The 19,452-nt window shown below is 49.8% G+C and overlaps 1 protein-coding gene across 4 annotated transcripts in view; it reads right to left on the reverse strand.

Moving 5' to 3' along the window:
* The window catches only part of LOC140487773 (SWI/SNF-related matrix-associated actin-dependent regulator of chromatin subfamily B member 1-A), a 34,228-nt gene extending 20,197 nt beyond the window's left edge, over window positions 1-14,031 (reverse strand). Inside the window, exons 1-4 of one of the 4 annotated variants that reach the window (XM_072587018.1) lie at window positions 13,927-14,026; window positions 9,685-9,952; window positions 9,419-9,530; window positions 2,506-2,614 (exon numbers count right to left, since the gene is read on the reverse strand). In XM_072587018.1, the coding sequence (XP_072443119.1) occupies window positions 2,506-2,614; window positions 9,419-9,530; window positions 9,685-9,801 (338 nt within the window). In that variant the 5' untranslated portion in view covers window positions 9,802-9,952; window positions 13,927-14,026. Of the gene's footprint in view, window positions 1-2,505; window positions 2,636-9,418; window positions 9,531-9,684; window positions 9,953-13,926 lie in introns of all 4 variants that reach the window. The other 3 variants (XM_072587017.1, XM_072587021.1, XM_072587020.1) reach the window with 3 other exon arrangements.
* Between the last annotated feature and the right edge of the window lie 5,421 nt (window positions 14,032-19,452).

Consider the following 19,452-nt stretch of genomic DNA (forward strand, 5'->3'; position numbering starts at 1 on the left):
ACTAATTTGACGAACCATTACAGTCCCAGCATTCAGCCTAAAAACCAGCAAGGTCCATCACTCAGCCTACAACTGAGTCTGACCAAGCACTTATCCTATGAACTCGCACTAAAGTCGCCAGCGGGTTACCAGACAACAGATCTGCTCACTCAATTGAGAGGTAGATAGATGACTTTTGATGTTATAGTTGAATCTCACTGGCCTCAGACAAAAGGAAGATATTGAGAAGGTGAGTCCTTCATGGCAATCTCAGCCAATACAGGAATTAAACCCACCCTATCGAAATCATCAACCCCAGCCATCCAATTATCTGAGCTTGCTCCAGTATTTATTACCCCAAAATCGGCAGCACTGAGCACTAGCCCTCACTGATCCTGAAAGCAACCACTGACCCAGCAAAAATATTAGAAACCAGCACTGACCTACTATCATCCTGCAAACAGGCACTGCATGAGTACTAATTCTACAAACCATGACTAATGGTAAAGGTAAAGACACCATAGTCTTACCAGACTACAGGACTGCTTGCTCATTCAAGAGAGTGAGCGAGAGCAATGGAGACATGACTGGCTTAACCTGAGGGTCACCAAGCCAGCCCTCATCCTCACCACCCTGCTCTCATTCCACAAAACCAGCGCTACACCTGCACTAATCCAAGAAACAGGATTACAAACAGGCACTAACTGTAAAGGTAAAGTCACCAACGTCTTACCAGCTGATAGGTCTGCTCATTCAACTGAGAGAGAGAGAGACACAAGTGGTGATGGTTATAACTGAGACTCACTACGCCTAGGCAAGGAAAGAGGTGGAGAAGGAACCTCAGCCAGTGCAGGAATTCAACCCAAGGTCTCGGCATCACTCTATAATTGCAAATCAGCCATCCAGCCTTTCAGCTAACTGCAGCATTCAGATCACAACCAGTACCACAATACCACTCAGCCCACAGGATAGCACGAATTCTAGAAACCGACAGATCAAACCCCAATCCTTCAAATTGACACTAAAGGTCGCCAGTGTTTTACCAGACCATAGGGCCACTTGTCATTAGAAAGAGATGTACTTTTGTTGTGGCGAGATCTGAGTGTCACCACGTCTCAGATGAGGGGAAGAGGTTGAGGAGGAGACATTTTACGGTAACCTCAGCCAGTGTAGTATTTGAACCCATCCTGCTGACATCATACTATGCTGCAAACCAGATGTCCAGCCAACTGAGCTAACCGTGGCACTCATGCCACAAAGCCACTGCCACTGACTAAGCACTAAACCAACAAAACTGGCACTGACTGAGCACTAATCCTATCAACAAGCACTCACGATAAAGGTAAAGATGACAGACTTACCAGACCTGAGGGTCAGCGCCACTCAGTTGAGGGAGAGAGGTTGAGGAGGACAGACCTTCATAATGACTTCAGCCAACACAGGAATTGAACCCACAATGTTCACATTACCCTCCATCACAAATCAGCTGCCCAGCCATCTGCGCTAACCATGGCACTCAACCTCCAAGCCAGCATTCATCTTACAAACCAACACTACCTAATCCTATAAATCAGCACTAATGGTAAAGGTAAAGTTGCCATGGACTTATGGGACCATAGGGCTGCTTACTTACTAGAATGAGAGAGACACATACAACTGGATTGTGGTTATACCTGAGGATCATCATGCCTCAGGTGAGTAGAAGAGATCAAGGAGGACATGGTAACCTCAGCCAGTGCAGAAATCAAACCTACGTTGTTGGCAACAATTTGCATTGCAATCTAGCTATGTAGCCATCTGTGCTAACTGTTGCACTGATTGTGCTAGCCAGCACTACCCCAATACTAATCCTACAAACCAGCACAGACCGAGGGCTGTGTCTCCAAACCCATAATCCCCCAATACTAATAATACAAAGCAACATAGAAAAAACACTATTCCTACAAACCAGCAGAGACTCAGCATTAACTCTCCAAATTAATGAGAGTTTAGTGTCAATGTGTACTGCCCTGGGTCAGTGTTAGATACAGACAACACTGTGATTGGTGATGACTGTGAACATGCACTGTGCTACAACAGAGTTAGATACAGACAGCAGAGAGTGGTAATGGTTTAGTTTGAGTGTACTTGACCACATCAGTCTTAGATACAGATAGTACACAGGTGATGGTTCTTTGTGAGTGTTAGATACAGGCAGGACAGAGATAGGTGATGATTCAGTTTGTGTGTACTACACCATGTCACTTAGATACAGATAGCACATAGATGATGGCTCAGTGTGAAAGTGTACAGTACTATGCTTGTCAGAATCAGGTAGAAGTGAAACAGGTGATGACTCAGTGAGTGTGTGTGTTGTACTGGGTCAGTACAAGATATAGACACATCAGACAGATGATGGTTCAGTGTCAGAGTACTGTACTACATCTGTGATAGTATACTACATCTGTTAGATACATACTACAGTGAAGCAGGTAATACCTGTGTGTATGTGTACTGTACTGGGTCAGTGTTAGATACAGTTAGTACCTGAGATAGGCAGGTGGTTCAGTGCTGATCGAGATGGCTTTGTACTTCTCATCATTTCCCTCTAGGATTTCCTCCACCTCCGCAGCTTTAAGAAGCGTCACGCTGGTAGCTAAAGTGGTATAACCATGATCTGATCAATTAAAAAAACACAATATAAATACTTCAAATGTACTGTTTTAATCTAAAACCTGAGAAAAGAGCAAACTTCTGGAGTTCTGTACTTTCAGTCTCCCAGTTACGCTTTGCAAGTCCTCTCATTATCATCTCCAAATCCCCAATCCCTTCCTCAATTCCTGACTACCTGACCCAGGAAAGATCTCCTGATTGAAACTCCACACGAGTGCACCTCCACTGCCACTCCATGGCTTACCCTCATACCCAGTACTAACTGGCTCCCACAAAGCACCAGCCTGCTGTGCTGTACTAATCACACATCGGAGCCTATTCCTCCCTCTGTGAAACACGAGCTCTCCCCAACACCCACACTCATTTGTGGGCCCTGCCATTTTCCCATCCTCCATGGGGCCTGCTTTCCCTATGTATTAATGGTCACATGACTGCCAGAAACCTCAGAAGAGCTTAAGGGAATCCATAGACCTATCTCCCATTAAACTGGAATCATTTCGTTACGGATGTGGCAATTCTGTCATTTATAGAAATAATGTGACTTTCAGTGTGTGGACGTGCACCAGTCCAGAACTAGAGGACAAAAGTTTAGGGTCAGATGGAAAAGACTTAAGAGGCTTAAGGTGCAACGTTTCACTCAGAGGGTGGTGTGTATATGGAATGAACTGCCAGAGGAAGTGGTGGAGGCTGGTACATTTATAACATTTGAAAGGCACCTGGATGGGTATATGAATAGGAAGGGTTTACAGGAATATGGGCCAAGTGCTGGCAAATGGGACTTGATTAATTTAGGACATCTGGTCAGCATGCACAAGTTAGCTCGAAGGGTCTGTTTCCAAGCTGTAAACCTCAATGACTCTATAATTCATCAAGTATTTAATTAACACATCACCGAGTCTCAGAATTGTTATAATACAGGAGGCAACAATTCAGCCTACTGTATCTGCACTGGCTCTCCACATGAGCACATCAATTCAAAACATTTAAACAGGTCAAACAAGGGTCACAGGCTAGTTACATAGCAGTACATCAAATGAAAGGGGGATATTAAAAACATCCTTTGCACCTTTGGATGGGAGGGATTTGAAACATAAGTATGGTTCCCACACCTGCTCAGTATTCAGAGTTAATGGAGCTCTCTGCTAACACTCGCTGTTGCAGTCATACCTAAAGAAGCACAGTATAAAAGGCCAGAAAGAAGAAACTGAAAAATCACAGAATCCCTATAGTGTGGAAAGGTCCTTCAGCCCAACAAATCCATACTGACCTTCTGAACAGTAACCCACCCAAACCCATTCCGCTACCCTATTACTCTATATTTACCCTGCCTAATGCACCTAAACTACACATCCCTGATCACTATGGGCAATTTAGCATGGCCATTTCACCTAATCCTGCTGAGGACAAATTATCCAGGACAGTAGCTGGTTATATCTCTGTCAGAACATTACAGCGAAAAAAAAAGAGATCCACTGTGCCCATGCTGGTTCTTAAAAGGAGTTTTAAAGAATGAGTCCCACCCCCACACACTTTACCCACAAACCTGCAAAATTTTCCTTTGAATAGGAATTGGCTAATTATTTGAAACGTCATTACCAAAGCTGCTTTCACTATCTTTTCAAAGTTAGAAGTCACCAGGTTATTGTCTATAAGACATAGGAGCAGAAATTAGGCCATTCTGCCCATCGAGTTTGCTCTACTATTCAGTCATGGCTGATGGGTTTCTCAACCCCATTTTCCCACTTTCTACCTGTCACCTTTGAACCCCATGGCAATCAAGAACTTATCTGTTTTAAATATACTCAATGACCTGACCTCCACAACCTTCTGTGACAATGAATTCCACAGGTTCACCACTCTCTGGCGAAAGAGGCTTCTCCTTAGCTCCGTTCTGAAAGGTCTTCCCTTTACTCTAAGGCTGTCCACTCAGGGCCTTGTCTCTCCTGCCAATGGAGACATCTTCCCAACCATTCAATATTCTGAAAGTATAAATCAGATCCCCCCTCATCCTTCTAAACTCCCATCGAGTATAGTCCCAGAGTCTTCAAAAGGTCCTCATATGTTAAGTCTTTGATTCCTGGGATCATTCTCATGAACCTCCTCTGGACCCACTCCAGGGCCAATACATCTTTGCTGAGGTATGGGGCCCAAAATTGCTCACAATACTCTAAATGTGGTCTGACCAGAGCTTTATAAAGCCTCAGAAGTACATCCCTGCTTTTATATTCTAGTCCAACAGGTTTATTCAAAATCATAAGGTTTCGGAGCACTGCTGCTTTGTCAGGTGAAGTGGAAGGAAGCACACAGGCACAGAGTTTACGTGCAGAGAGATACAAAATCATTCCAGGTAATTAAGAGTGTCAAAAGACAAGTACAAGTTATCCTAGCCTGGGAGAAAGATCAAGTACTCACAGGGAATGCCCAGTATGGAGTGAGAACAGACTAAAGGTGGACTGTGATTTGGAACTTTTATCTTTATTTCTTATTTACTATTTTATACCCGACAGTCAAGATTTGGAGGCGCCGGTGTTGGACTGGGGTGTACAAAGTTAAAAATCACACAGCACCAGGTTATAGTCCGATAGGTTTAATTGGAAGCACTAGCTTTCAGAGTGCTGCTCCTTCATCAGGTGGCTGTGGAGTATAAGATCATAGGATACAGAATTTAGAGCAAAAGGTTACAGTGTGACGTAACTGAAATTATATCAGACGTGGAACGTTTGTTAAGTCTCTCACCTTTCAGAATGGGCATGTTGGCTTCAGTTCTTTCACATGTAAATTCCAGAACTTTCTTAAAGTTACATTCGCAAGTGAACATTATCAATAGGTGCCGTGTTGGTCCAGATAATGCATTGAAGGTGTGAGGCCATCTGTGCCCCAATGTTCAGACTGATTCTAATCTAAAAAAAGGGATTTACTGAATCTTACATGGATTCATGCAGTTTTTGAGCAGAATAAAATGTAATTCTGCAAGTACATATTCACCCAACAAACATGTGTGCACGCAGGGCGGTATGAGCGTCTGTGCGAGAGTGAGAGTGTAAAGGGGTATAAATCTGAGAGAGGTGTATGTGTGAGCGTATGAGAGAGGGTCTGCATGAGTGTAAGGATCTATAGGAGTCTGTGTGAGTGTACGTGTGTAGCTGTCTGTGTGTATGTGCATGTAGTGCGTGGAGTCACCTGTACTGTGATAGGAACCCCAGGTCCCAGTTGAGGCCATCCCTATGAGTACTGAACTTGGCTATCAACCTCTGCTCGGCCACTTTGCGTTACTGCCTGTCCTGAAGTCCACTTTGGAAGATGATCACCCCAAGGTCCGAGGTCGAATGTCCCAGACCACTTAAGTGTTCTCCGACTGAGAGGGAACACTCTTGTCTGTTGATTGTTGTGCAGTGTCCATTCATTTGTTGCCATAGTCTCTGCTCGGCACTTAGACACACTTTCTCACAGACTTATACCCTTTTACACACACACTCTTACACTCATAAGCACCCCCCGCACACACACCCTCACATATAAGTTTGTGGCGTGAATTTGTACTTTACTCAAAAACTGCATGAATCCATGTAAGATTCAGTAAATCCCTTTTTTAGATTAGAATCAGTCTGAACTTTGGGGCACAGACGGCCTCACACCTTCAATGTATTATCTGGACCAACACGGCACCTATTGATAAAGTTCACTCGAGAATGTAACTTTAAGAAAGTTCTGGAATTTACATATGAAAGAACTGAAACTTCTAAAAGATGAGAAATTTAACAAACTCTTCAAGTCTTCTTCAATACATAATTTCAATTACGTCACACTGCAAACTTTTGCTATAAATTCTGTATCCTATGATCTTATACTCCACAACCACATGATGAAGGAGCAAGTGCTCCAAAAGCTAGTGCTTTCCAAATAAACCTGTCGGACTATAACCTGGTGCTATGTAATTTTTAACTTTGTATACCTGACACTAAGTGTAATGTTGAACTTTTAACTTATTTCTTCATTTTTCTACTTTTTACCTAGGTACCTGGAACCTAAGATGGCGTTGTCAATGGTGACATTGTAAGCAATTCGATATCCCTATACTTGAATACACATGACAATAAAACCTAATTCTATATCCTCTCTCCTTAAACTGTAACTTCTGGTTCTAGACTCCCCATTGGGAACATCCTTCCTCCATTTATCCTGTCACAGTTCCTATCCTGTTCCAATCCCTAATGGGGAAGCAAGCCAGTCAGCTCACGTCCACACTGACCCTCCAAAGTGCATCCCGCATAGATCCACCCTCCTACGCTATAACCCTGCATTTCCAGTGGCTAATCCAACTATCCTGCATATCCCCAGACAATGGGCAATTCAGCACTGCCAATCCACCTAATCTGCACATCTTTGGACTGTGGGAGGAAACCGGAACACCCGAAAGAAATCCATGTGGAAACGGGAGAACGTCTGCGTGGAGTTTGCACAATAGCCCGATGCTGGAATCAAACCCGGGCGTAATGGAATACTCTGACACTGAGGCAGCAGTGCTTAGCCTGAGCCACTTTGTCATCCCCTGTCCGTGCTGGAATACTCTCCACTTGCCTAGATGTGGATAACAACACTTTAGAAGCTTGACACCATCCAGAGAAAACAGTGTGCTTGACTGGCACCCCATCCACAATCTTCAATATTCACTCCCTTCACCCCTGCAGTGGCAGCAGTGTGCATCACCTGCAAAATAGATCGCAGCAACTCACTAAAGGCCCCTTCTATAGCACCTTCCAAACCAGCAACCTCTAACACCATGTTGCACAAAGCAGCACATACATGGGAACACCATTACCCACAACTTTCTCATCACCCTCAATTGGAAACATATCACTGGTTCAATATCCTGCAATCAAGTGAACTGAAGTGGGTCAAGGCAGTTCACCAATTACTTAAGAGTACAGACGGGCGATACATGCTGGCCCAGGCAGCAACACTCATATTTCTGGATGTGAGTTTGCTCACTGAGCTGGAATGTTTGTTTTCAGACGTTTCGTCACCACACTAGGTAACATCATTGATCCTCTGATGAAGCACTGGTGGTATGGCCCGCTCTTTATTTACATGTTTGGGTTTCCTTGAATTGGTGATGTCATTTCTCAGAGGGTGGTAATTGGGATCCAAGTCAATGCGTTTGTTGATAGAGTTCTGGTTGGAATGCCATGCTTCTAGGAATTCTCTTGTGCGTCTCTGTTTGGCTTGTCCTAGGATGGATATGTTGTCCCAGTCGAAGTGGTGTCCTTCCGCCATCTGTACGTTGTCATTTACAAAACACCTTGCAAGAACTGTAACAAACACTACGTTGGACAAACAGGCAGAAATAGTGTGAAATAGATACTAATGAGAGTGGGTCATATCTTTTTGTGGCTAGTTGATGTTCACGTATCCTGATGGCTAGTTTTCTGCCTGTTTGTCCAACGTAGTGTTTGTTACAGTCCTTGCAAGGCGATTTGTAAATGACAACATACAGATGCAGAAGGACACCACTTCGACTGGGAGAACATATCCATCCTAGGACAAGCAAACAAAGACACACACGAGAATTCCTAGAAGCATGGCATTCCAACCAGAACTCTATCAACAAACACATCCAGTTAGACCCCTTCTACCACCCCTAAGAAAAAGAACAGGAAATGCTATCACTGCAGGAAATGACATCACCAACCCAGGTAACCTAAATACAAATAAAAAGTGGGCCAAACTACCAGTGCTTCACCGGAGGCTCACTGATAATGTTGAAAAATGTGTTGCTGGAAAAGCGCAGCCAGTCAGGCAGCATCCAAGGAGCAAGAGAATCGATGTTTCGGGCATAAGCCCTTCTTCAGGATGCTGCCTGACCTGCTGCGCTTTTCCAGCAACACATTTTTCAGCTCTGATCTCCAGCATCTGCAGTCCTCACTTTCTCCTCACTGATGATGTTACCTAGTATGGCAACGAACGTCTGAAACCAAACCTTCCAGCTCAGTGAAGCAAACTTATATCCAGAACCTCAACCTGAGCTACAAATCTTCTCAAAACTCACTAAACCATATTTCATTACAAAAAGCTTAAAATTGAGTCACTAGAATCTCAAGCAGTCCCAGCACCATTGCAGAGAGGGAGAAATAAATTGCTCATTAAATTCAATTCCATCAAAAGCAGAATCTAGTGGTTGGTTCCCTCTCCTCTACGTGGTTGGTTCCCTCTCCTCTACAGTGAACTTAAGATTGATGACAATGCAGATTCCTCAGAGTTGCTCCTGTGGTGGGTTCTGCAATGCAGTTCAAGTATTGGAACAGATCGAGACTTAGACACTAGGGTGAGCAATTTTAAAATGGTAAAATAGCAACATTATCAGCACATCCCACCACTAGCAGGCTTATTTCCAGTTCGGTAAAATTCCTGACTTGTGCTGAGTTAGCTTTTTTCAGCCATGGGCTTGATGAAAAGGTTCAGAGTTGGGTTCTGGGAATGAATGAAGCCATAAATCACAGTGACTATCCACTGATCTCCATTTGAAAATGCAGGTGAGAGGGGTTGCAATGGTGTGACAGCCTCCACACTTGAAAAGAAGGCCAACATACTTCCCACCACACAGAATTAATGAGCTAACGTTCAGGTATGATCCTGGTAGTAATATTGCAGAGAGAATCAGCATCTTCAGGAGAGCTGGTGGAGACTAATAAATATAAAACACTTTACCTGACAGGAGCATTGCAAATTGGTGTCCTTTCAGCAATAACTGACTGACCAGTCACATCACAACAGAAATATAGACACCTACCATGTGAGGATGCCACAATCTTCTTTCTTTCTTCAACTGTAGCTAGTCGGCGACACAGAGATGGGTATCTTTTGTACAGGGAACCCCTGAACATGCGCAAGTAGTTACCAACCTGAGACAGAGAGAGTTTGTGAAAGAACTTACACCATCATCTCAACAGGTTTATAAACAAGAGTTAAAAAAAATTCTCACACAGCACTCCCACAACAATAGCCCGGAGAAGTGACAGTGTTTGCTGCAGATTGCAAAGGAAAAAGCAAACTTACTTCACTAAATGCAGCAGGAACTTCCTCTTTTCTGCAAGATCCAATGTCCGAGTGCAGCTTTGTAAGACTTTGGTTAGGCCACATCTGGTGTATTGCATTCAATTCCAGATGCCACATTATAGAAGGATGTGGAGGCTTTGGAGAGGGTGTTGAAGAGGTTTACCAGGATGCCGCCTGGATTGGAGGTTATGAGCTATAAGGAGAGGCTAGAGAAACTCAAGTTGCTTTCTCTGGAGTGGCAGAGGTTGAGGGAAGGCTTGATGGAAGTCTATAAAATTATGAGATGCATAGATTGAGGGAAAAAGATTCTGACCGTCAACTCTGAGTTGAAATGTGTAATGCATTTAAAGCAAGAGGAGGAAAATTCAAAGGAGATGTGAGGGGTAACTTTGGAGGCAGATACAATAAGGGCGTTTAAGGGACTTTTAGATAAGCACACGAACATGCAAGGAAATGATTAGATATGGACCAAGGGCAATCAGAACAGACAGGTTTAATTTGGCATCCTGTTCGGCACGACATTGTGGGCCAGTGCGCATTCCTGTGCTGTAGCGTTCTACGTTCTAAGCCAACCCGTGAGACCTTCTAACTTGACACAGCACCAGTGAATCCATGACTGACCCCCAGTCATGTCACAAACTAAAGACTTCCCACTCTCAAGTCAATGTTCAATTCAATCATAGAATCCCGACAGTGGTGAAAGAGCAATTCAGCCCAGCGAGAAACAGAGGGGCTTAAACAGAGGGGCTTAAACAGAGGGGCTGAAACAGAGGGGCTGAAACAGAGGGGCTGAAACAGAGGGGCTGAAACAGAGGGGCTGAAACAGAGGGGCTGAAACAGAGGGGCTGAAACAGAGGGGCTGAAACAGAGGGGCTGAAACAGAGGGGCTGAAACAGAGGGGCTGAAACAGAGGGGCTGAAACAGAGGGGCTGAAACAGAGGGGCTGAAACAGAGGGGGGGGGAGGGGGGGGGGAGGGGGGGGGGAGGGGGGAGGGGGGGGGAGGAGAGGGGGGGGGAGGGGGGAGGGGAGGGGGGGGAAGGGGGGGGGGAGGGGGGGGGGAGGGGGGGGGAGGGGGGGGGAGGGGAGAAGAGGGGGGGGGAGAAGAGGGGGGGGGGAGAAGGGGGGGGGGGAGAAGGGGGGGGGGAGAAGGGGGGGGGGGAGAAGAGGGGGGGGGAGAAGAGGGGGGGGGAGAAGAGGGGGGGGGGAGAAGAGGGGGGGGGGGAGAAGAGGGGGGGGGGAGAAGAGGGGGGGGGAGAAGGGGGGGGGGGAGAAGGGGGGGGGGAGAAGGGGGGGGGGGAGAAGGAGGGGGGGGAGAAGGGGGGGGGGAGAAGGGGGGGGGGGGAGAAGGGGGGGGGGGGAGAAGGGGGGGGGGAGAAGGGGGGGGGGAGAAGGGGGGGGGGAGAAGGGGGGGGGAGAAGGGGGGGGGGAGAAGGGGGGGGGGAGAAGGGGGGGGGGGAGAAGGGGGGGGGAGAAGGGGGGGGGAGAAGGGGGGGGGGGAGAAGGGGGGGGGAGAAGGGGGGGGGAGAAGGGGGGGGAGAAGGGGGGGGGAGGGAGAAGGGGGGGGGGGAGGGAGAAGGGGGGGGAGAAGAGGGGGGGGGAGAAGAGGGGGGGGAGAAGAGGGGGGGGGAGAAGAGGGGGGGGGGAAGAGGGGGGGAGAAGAGGGGGGGGGGAGAGAAGAGGGGGGGGGAGAAGAGGGGGGGGAGAAGGGGGGGGGAGAAGAGGGGGGGGGAGAAGAGGGGGGGGGAGAAGAGGGGGGGGGAGAAGAGGGGGGGGGAGAAGAGGGGGGGGGGAGAAGAGGGGGGGGGGAGAAGAGGGGGGGGGGAGAAGAGGGGGGGGGGAGAAGAGGGGGGGGGGAGAAGAGGGGGGGGGGAGAAGAGGGGGGGGGGAGAAGAGGGGGGGGGGAGAAGAGGGGGGGGGGAGAAGAGGGGGGGGGGAGAAGAGGGGGGGGGGGAGAAGAGGGGGGGGGGGAGAAGAGGGGGGGGGAGAAGAGGGGGGGGGGGAGAAGGGGGGGGGGAGAAGGGGGGGGGGAGAAGGGGGGGGGGAGAAGGGGGGGGGGAGAAGAGGGGGGGGGAGAAGAGGGGGGGGGAGAAGAGGGGGGGGGAGAAGAGGGGGGGGGGAGAAGAGGGGGGGGGAGAAGAGGGGGGGGGAGAAGAGGGGGGGGAGAAGAGGGGGGGGGAGAAGAAGGGGGGGGAGAAGAGGGGGGGGGAGAAGAGGGGGGGGGAGAAGAGGGGGGGGGAGAAGAGGGGGGGGGGAGAAGAGGGGGGGGGGAGAAGAGGGGGGGGGGGAGAAGAGGGGGGGGGGAGAAGAGGGGGGGGGGGAGAAGAGGGGGGGGTGGCCAGGGGTGGGGCGAGGGGGTGGGGCGAGGGGGAGGGGGAGGGGGCCAGGGGTGGGGCGAGGGGGAGGGGGCCAGGGGTGGGGCGAGGGGGAGGGGGCCAGGAGTGGGGCGAGGGGGAGGGGGCCAGGGGTGGGGCGAGGGGGAGGGGGCCAGGGGTGGGGCGAGGGGGGAGGGGGCCAGGGGTGGGGCGAGGGGGAGGGGGCCAGGGGTGGGGCGAGGGGGAGGGGGCCAGGGGTGTGGCGAGGGGGAGGGGGCCAGGGGTGGGGCGAGGGGGAGGGGGCCGGGGGTGGGGCGAGGGGGAGGGGGCCGGGGGAGGGGGCCAGGGGTGGGCCGAGGGGGAGGGGGCCAGGGGAGGGGGCCAGGGGAGGGGGCCAGGGGTGGGGCGAGGGGGAGGGGGCCAGGGGTGGGGCCAGGGGTGGTGCGAGGGGGAGGGGGCCAGGGGTGGGGCGAGGGGGAGGGGGCCAGGGGTGGGGCGAGGGGGGAGGGGGCCAGGGGTGGGGCGAGGGGGAGGGGGCCAGGGGAGGGGGCCAGGGGTGGGGCGAGGGGGAGGGGGCCAGGGGAGGGGGCCAGGGGTGGGGCGAGGGGGAGGGGGCCAGGGGTGGGGCCAGGGGGGGGGGGAGAAGGAGGGGGGGGAGAAGGGGGGGGGGGGGAGAAGAGGGGGGGGGAGAGAAGAGGGGGGGGGGAGAAGAGGGGGGGGGGAGAAGAGGGGGGGGGGAGAAGAGGGGGGGGGGGGAGAAGAGGGGGGGGGGAGAAGAGGGGGGGGGGAGAAGAGGGGGGGGGGGAGAAGAGGGGGGGGGGGAGAAGAGGGGGGGGGGAGAAGAGGGGGGGGGGGAGAAGAGGGGGGGGGGGAGAAGAGGGGGGGGGGAGAAGAGGGGGGGGGGGAGAAGAGGGGGGGGGGAGAAGAGGGGGGGGGGAGAAGAGGGGGGGGGGGAGAAGAGGGGGGGGGCGAGGGGGAGGGGGCCAGGGGTGGGGCGAGGGGGAGAGGGCCAGGGGTGGGGGGTGGGGCGAGGGGGTGGGGTGAGGGGGCGGGGGCCAGGGGTGGGGGGTGGGGCGAGGGGGCGGGGGCCAGGGGTGGGGCGAGGGGGAGAGGGGGAGGGGGGGAGAGGGAGAGGGGGGGGGAGGGGGGGGGAGGGGGGGGGAGGGGGCCAGGGGGAGGGGGCCGGGGGGTGGAGGGGGCCGGGGGGTGGAGGGGGCCAGGGGTGGGGAGGGGTGGGGAGGGGTGGGGAGGGGGGGGGAGGGGGCCAGGGGTGGGGAGGGGGGGGGCCAGGGGTGGGGAGGGGGCCAGGGGTGGGGAGGGGTGGGGAGGGGTGGGGAGGGGGCCAGGGGTGGGGAGGGGGCCAGGGGGGGGTGCGGGGGCCGGGGGTGGGGCGGGAGGGAGGGGGCCAGGGTGGGGGTGGGGTGGGGGAGGTGCCAGGGTGGGGGTGGGGGTGGGGGGGCGGTTGGGGGGGGGCGCAGGGGCAGGGGCAGGGTGGGGTGGGTAGGGCGGGTTGGGGGTGGGTAGGGGGTGGAGGGGGAGTGGAGGGAACGGAGTGGGGGGGTGGGTAGTGAGTGGGGGGGTGGTTAGGGAGGGTGGGGGGGTGGTTAGGGAGGGTGGGGGGGACGGTAGGGGTGGGGGGTGGGGAGAGTAGGGGTGGGGGGTGGGGGGTGGGGGAGGGGGAGGGGGTGGGGGAGGGTAGGGGGTGGGGGTGGGGGAGGGGGTGGGGGGGGTAGGGGTGGGGGAGGGGGAGGGGGAGGGTAGGGGGTGGGGGGTGGGGGGGGTAGGGGTGGGGTGGTATCGGGGGGGGTTGAGGGGGGCGGAGGGAGCTATCTGAGGCCGGAACGGGGTGAATGAAGGTGGTATCTATGGGGGTGAGCTCTCGTTCTGCGGGCCCTTGTCAGTGACAGTCATTCCCGGGCTGTATCTCACCTCTGAGCCGATCATGTACCACTCTCCCGCCTCCTCCAGCTGGAATTTCACCGGCTTCTGGCCGAACGTTTTACTCGCCGCCATCTTGCCCCCCCCGCCCGGCACTGCGCATGCGTCAGAGTCCAACAACCCAGTACATAGGCCAGAGACATCCCATAATAATCAAACATCCCATAATAATCCAAATCAGATCCTCAGTAACAAAAACATCCCAGAATAATCATCAAATGTTCCATAATAATCCAAATCAGACACTCCTCTCCCATTACAGTCCATAATAATCACCACACGTCCAAAATAATTGAAATCAGTCTCCTCCTCAAATAATAGTCCATAATACTCATTTAAAAATCCCAGGACGATCACAACACATCCCATAATAATCCCAATCATAACCCATCCTTCGCAAAAACAGTCCATAACAATCACCAACCATCCCATAATAATCCATGTCAGAATCTCTCATCACAGTTCATAATAAGCGCAAAAATATCCTATAAAAATCGCAGAAACACTCCATAATGATCAAAATCTGAAACACCACACAAAAACAATCCATACGGTGGCACAGTGGTTAGCACTGCTGCCTCACAGCGCCAGAGATACGGGTTCAATTCCCGCCTCAGGTGACTGACTGTGTGGAGTTTGTACATTTCCCCCGTATCTGTGTAGGTTTCCTCCGGGTGCTCCGGTTTCCTCCCACAGTCCAAAGATGTGCAGGCCAGGTGAATTGGCCATGCTAAATTGCCTGTAGTGTTAGGTAAGGGGTAAATGTAGGGGTATGGGTGGGTTACACTTCGGCAGGGCGGTGTGGACTTGTTCGGCCAAAGGGCCTGTTTCCAGACTGTAAGTAATCTAATCTAATAATAATCTTAAAAGTGTTGTATAATAGTCACAAAACCATCCCATAATGATCAAAATGAGAACCTCCCCAAATAACAGTTCATAATAATCTCAAAAGCAGCCCATGATAATAACAAAAGCATCCCATACTGATCCAAATCAGAACCTCCCCAAAATAACAGTCCACAATAATCACATAAACATCCTAGAAAAATTCCAAAGCAGCCCAGAATAATCCACAAACATCCCATAGTAATCCCAATCAGAAACATCCCCCAAACAATAATCCATAGTAACCCAAAAACGTCCCGTAAAAATTCCGAAAGGAGTCCATAATAATCCTCAAATGTCCTGTAATAATTTCCAAATGTACCATAATAATCACAAAAACATCCCTTGATAATGGCATGATAGCAAGTGGTTAGCATTTCTGCCTCACAGTGCCAGGGACCCAGATTCAATACCACCCTCAGGTGTCTATCTGTGTGAAGGTAGCATATTCTCCCTGTGTCTGTGTGGGTTTCTTCTAGGTGCTCTGGTTTGCTCCAACAGACCAAAGATGTGCTGGTTAGGTGGATTGGCTATGATAAATTACCCATAGTGTCCACGGATGTCCAGACTAGGTGGCTTAGTCATGGGAAATGTAAGGTTACAGGGATTGGGTCTGCAAGGGATACTCTTTGGAGGGTCAGTGTGGACTTGATAGCCTGAATGGCCTGCTTCCACACTGTAGGGATTCTATGATTCTGTAATAATCATACATCACAAAAATCCACAATATTCTCCAAACATCCCATAATAATCCAATCAGACCACCACCCCCATACAGCCAATTATAATCAAGAAAGACCATTTGAATCCCTAATCATGGTATAATAATCAGACAGAAACATCCTAGAAAGTCCTGAAGCATCCTATAATAATGCTGATCAGAAAGCCCCAAAATCCCATAATAATCCCCAAAACTGAACATAATAAGTAAGAACATTTGGCCCATTGAGACTGTTCAACCAGTCAATGAAATCTTGGCTGATCTGGTAAATGTCCGCTTTCCTGACTTTCCCCATAACTCTTGATTTCCTTACTGATTAAAAATCTCAGATCAGCATTGAATATATTTAACAACCTGCCCCTACAGTTTTCTGTGGTAAAGATTTCTACAGATTTACTACCATCTGTGAGTAATATTTCCTCCTCAGCTCTGTCCTAACTGGAAACCCCCTACTCTGAGATTATGCCTCCTGGTCTTACACTCTCCCACACAGGAAACAACCTACTGCATTTACCTTTTTAAGCTTCCAAAAGTTCTTATATGTTTCAATAAAGAGTCCTCTCATTTTTCTAAACTCCAAAGAATACAAGTCCAACCAACTCAACCTCTTCCCAAAAGAAAATCCCTTGATAGCTTGGATAAACCTTGTGAACCTTCTCTAGAGTGTCCCAGTGCCAGTATAACTTCCTTTAGATAAGAGAACCAAAACTGCTCATAATATTTTGGCAACGGTCTGATGAGAGTTTTTTTTAATAGTTTTAACAAGGCCTTCCTATTTTTATACTGCATTCCCTTTGAAATAAAGACTAACATTCCATTTAGAGTCATAGAGTTAGAGAGATATACAGGATGAAAACAGACCCTTCAGTCCAAATCATCCATGCTGACCAGATATCCTAAATAGGTCTAGTCCCATTTGCAAGCATTTGGCCCATATCCCTCTAAACCTCTAAAACTGCTGACCAAGTAAGGCTGCTAGACCAGATAACATCCCTGGCAGAGCACTCAGACGTACTGGCAAATGTTCTCGTGGACATCTTTAAATCTCCCTGAGCTGCGCCATAGTTTCAACATGCTTCAAGGCTGCTACCATCATTCCCAAGCCAAAGAAATCGTCAGCGTCCGGTCTCAACGACTACCGCCCCATTGTGTTAACACCCATCCTCATGAAGGGTTTTGAAAGGCTTGCGATGACACATATTAAGACTCTGCTGACCCCTCAGTAGACACCCTGCAGTTCACGTATCATCCCAACCGCTCAACAGATGATGCCATTTTCACATCCTCCATCTGGCCCTCACCCACCTGGAGCAGAAGGACACCTATGTCAGACTACTGTTCACAGACTTCAGTTCTGCACTCAACACAATCATTCCTCAGCACCAGATTGGAAAGCTGAGTTTGCTGGACCTATATACCTCCTTTTGTAACTGGATCCTGGACTTCCTGACTGGGAGACGTCAGTCAATCCGGATTGGGAACACCATCTCCAACATCATCACAGTGAGCACGGGGGTCCCCCAGGGCTGTGTGCTCAGTTCATTGCTGTTAACCCTGCTGACACGACTGTGCAGCAATGCACAGGTCAAATCACATCATCAAGTTTGCTGATGATTTGACTGTAGTGGATCTCATTAGCAGGAACAACGAGTCAGCAATCAGAGAGGAGGTGCTGCGGCTAACGGACTGGTGCAGACCCAACAATCTGTCTCTGAATGTGGACAAAACGAAAGAGATTGTTGTTGACTTCAGGAGGGCACAGAGTGACCCCTGTCCACTGGACATCGATGACTCCCCATGAAGATCATGAATAGCACCAAACGTCTTGGCATCCACCTGGCAGAAAATCTCACCTAGTCCCTTAACATCAGCTCCACAGCCAAGAAAGCCCAGCAGCATCTCTACTTTCAGGGTAGGTTGAGGAAAGCACACCTTCCACCCCCCCCCCCCATCCTCACTACATTCTACAGAGGGTTCATTGAGAGTACCCTGAGCTGCGGCATCACTGCATGGTTCAGGAATTGCACTGTCTCAGATCCTAAGACCCTGCAATAGATAGTGAGGACAGCAGAGAGGTTCACTGATAGTGAGGATCCCTCTTCCCTCCATTACAGACATTTACACTACACGCTGCATCTGAAAGGCTAAAAGCATTGTGGAAGATCCCACACATCCCTCACCCCACACATCCCTCCTGCCATCTGGCAAAAGATACCAGAGTACTCAGTCTCTCACGGCCAGACTGTGCAACAGTTTCTTCCCCCAAGCCATCAGGCTCCTTAACACTCTATGATCAGACTCTAGTCCATCGGAATTTGTACCGTACTGTGCCTATAGTTCTTGACGTATCAGGAATCACTGTGCTGGCTTGTGTATTTTGCACTTCTTATGCACTTTATGCCACACTATGTATGATCATGTAGTTTGTGCTGTCCATCTAGCACCTTGGTCCTGGAGGAACACTGTCTCATTTTTTACTGTATCAGTTGTATATGGTAGAAATGACAAATAAAGCTACTGTTGACTTTTGACTTGACCAAACCTTTCCTATTCATATTCTTATTTGGATGCCTTTTAAATGTAATTGTATTGGCCTTGATAAAGTGGGCACTGTAAAAAGCACAGCAGGTCAGACAACATCCAAGGAGAGGGAAAGTTGATGTTTTGGGCATAACCCTTCTTCAGTCTCCATTTGTACCAACCTCCATCACTTCCTCTGGCAGCTCATTTCACACTCTGTGTGAAAAGGTTGCCCCTTAGATCCCTTCTAAATGTTTCCCCCTCACCTATGCCCTCTAGTTTTGGACCCACCTACCCCAGGGAAAATATCCATGCCTCTCATGATCTTATAAACCTCTACAATGTCAGCTCTCAGCCTCCAATGCTGCAGTGAAAATAGCCCTAGGCTAGTCAGTCTCCCTCCCTATAGTTCAAACCCTCCAACCTAGGCACCATCCTTGTAAGTCTTTCTGGAACCCTCTCAAGTTTCACAACATCCTTCCTGTAGCAGGGACACCAGAATTGCACACATTATTCCAAAAAAGGCCTTAACCAATGTCCTGTGCATCTGTAACATGACCTCCTAACTCTTATACTCAATGCATTGACCAATAAAGGCAAGCATATCAAATGCCTTCTTCACTATCCTATCTACCTGTCACTCTACTTTTAAGGCACTATAAATTCACTCCTAAAGATGTCTTTGTTCAGTAACATTCCCTAAGATCTTACCATTAAGTGATAAGTACTGCTCTGATTTGCCTTTCCAAAATTTTATCTAAATTAAACTCCATCTGCCACCCCTCAGCCCATTGGCCCATCTGATCTGGAAAAGCGCAGCAGGTCAGGCAGCATCCAAGGAGCAGGAGAATCGACGTTTCAGGCAGAAGCCCTTCTTCAGGCTTCCTTTTTAAGTACATGAATAGGAAAGGTTTGACTGCCCTATTGCAGTCTGAGGTAGCCTTCTTCACTGTCCACAACACCTCCAATTTTTGTGTCATCTGCAAACTTACTAACTATACCTCCTACGTTTACATCCAAATCATTTATATAAGTAATGAAAAGCAGTGGACCCAGCATCGACCCTCATGGCACAACACTGGTCACAGGCCTCCAGTCTGAAAAGCAACCCTCCATCAAAGGCTCTACCTTTGAGCCAGTTCTGTATCCAAATAGCTAGTTCTCCCTCTATTCCAGGTGATCTAACCTTGCTAACCAGATTACTATGAAGAACCTTGTCTAACACCTTACTGAATTTCATATAGATAACGTTCACTGCTCTCTGCCCTTATCCATCCTCTTCAATGGTTCTACAAAAAAATCAATTGTGACACACAATTTTCCACACACAATACCATGCTGACTGTGCCTAATCAGTCCTTGTCTTTCCAAATACATGTAAGTCCTGTCTC

The sequence above is a fragment of the Chiloscyllium punctatum genome, chromosome 17 (assembly GCF_047496795.1).
Source record: "Chiloscyllium punctatum isolate Juve2018m chromosome 17, sChiPun1.3, whole genome shotgun sequence".
Taxonomy (NCBI): Eukaryota; Metazoa; Chordata; class Chondrichthyes; order Orectolobiformes; family Hemiscylliidae; genus Chiloscyllium; species Chiloscyllium punctatum.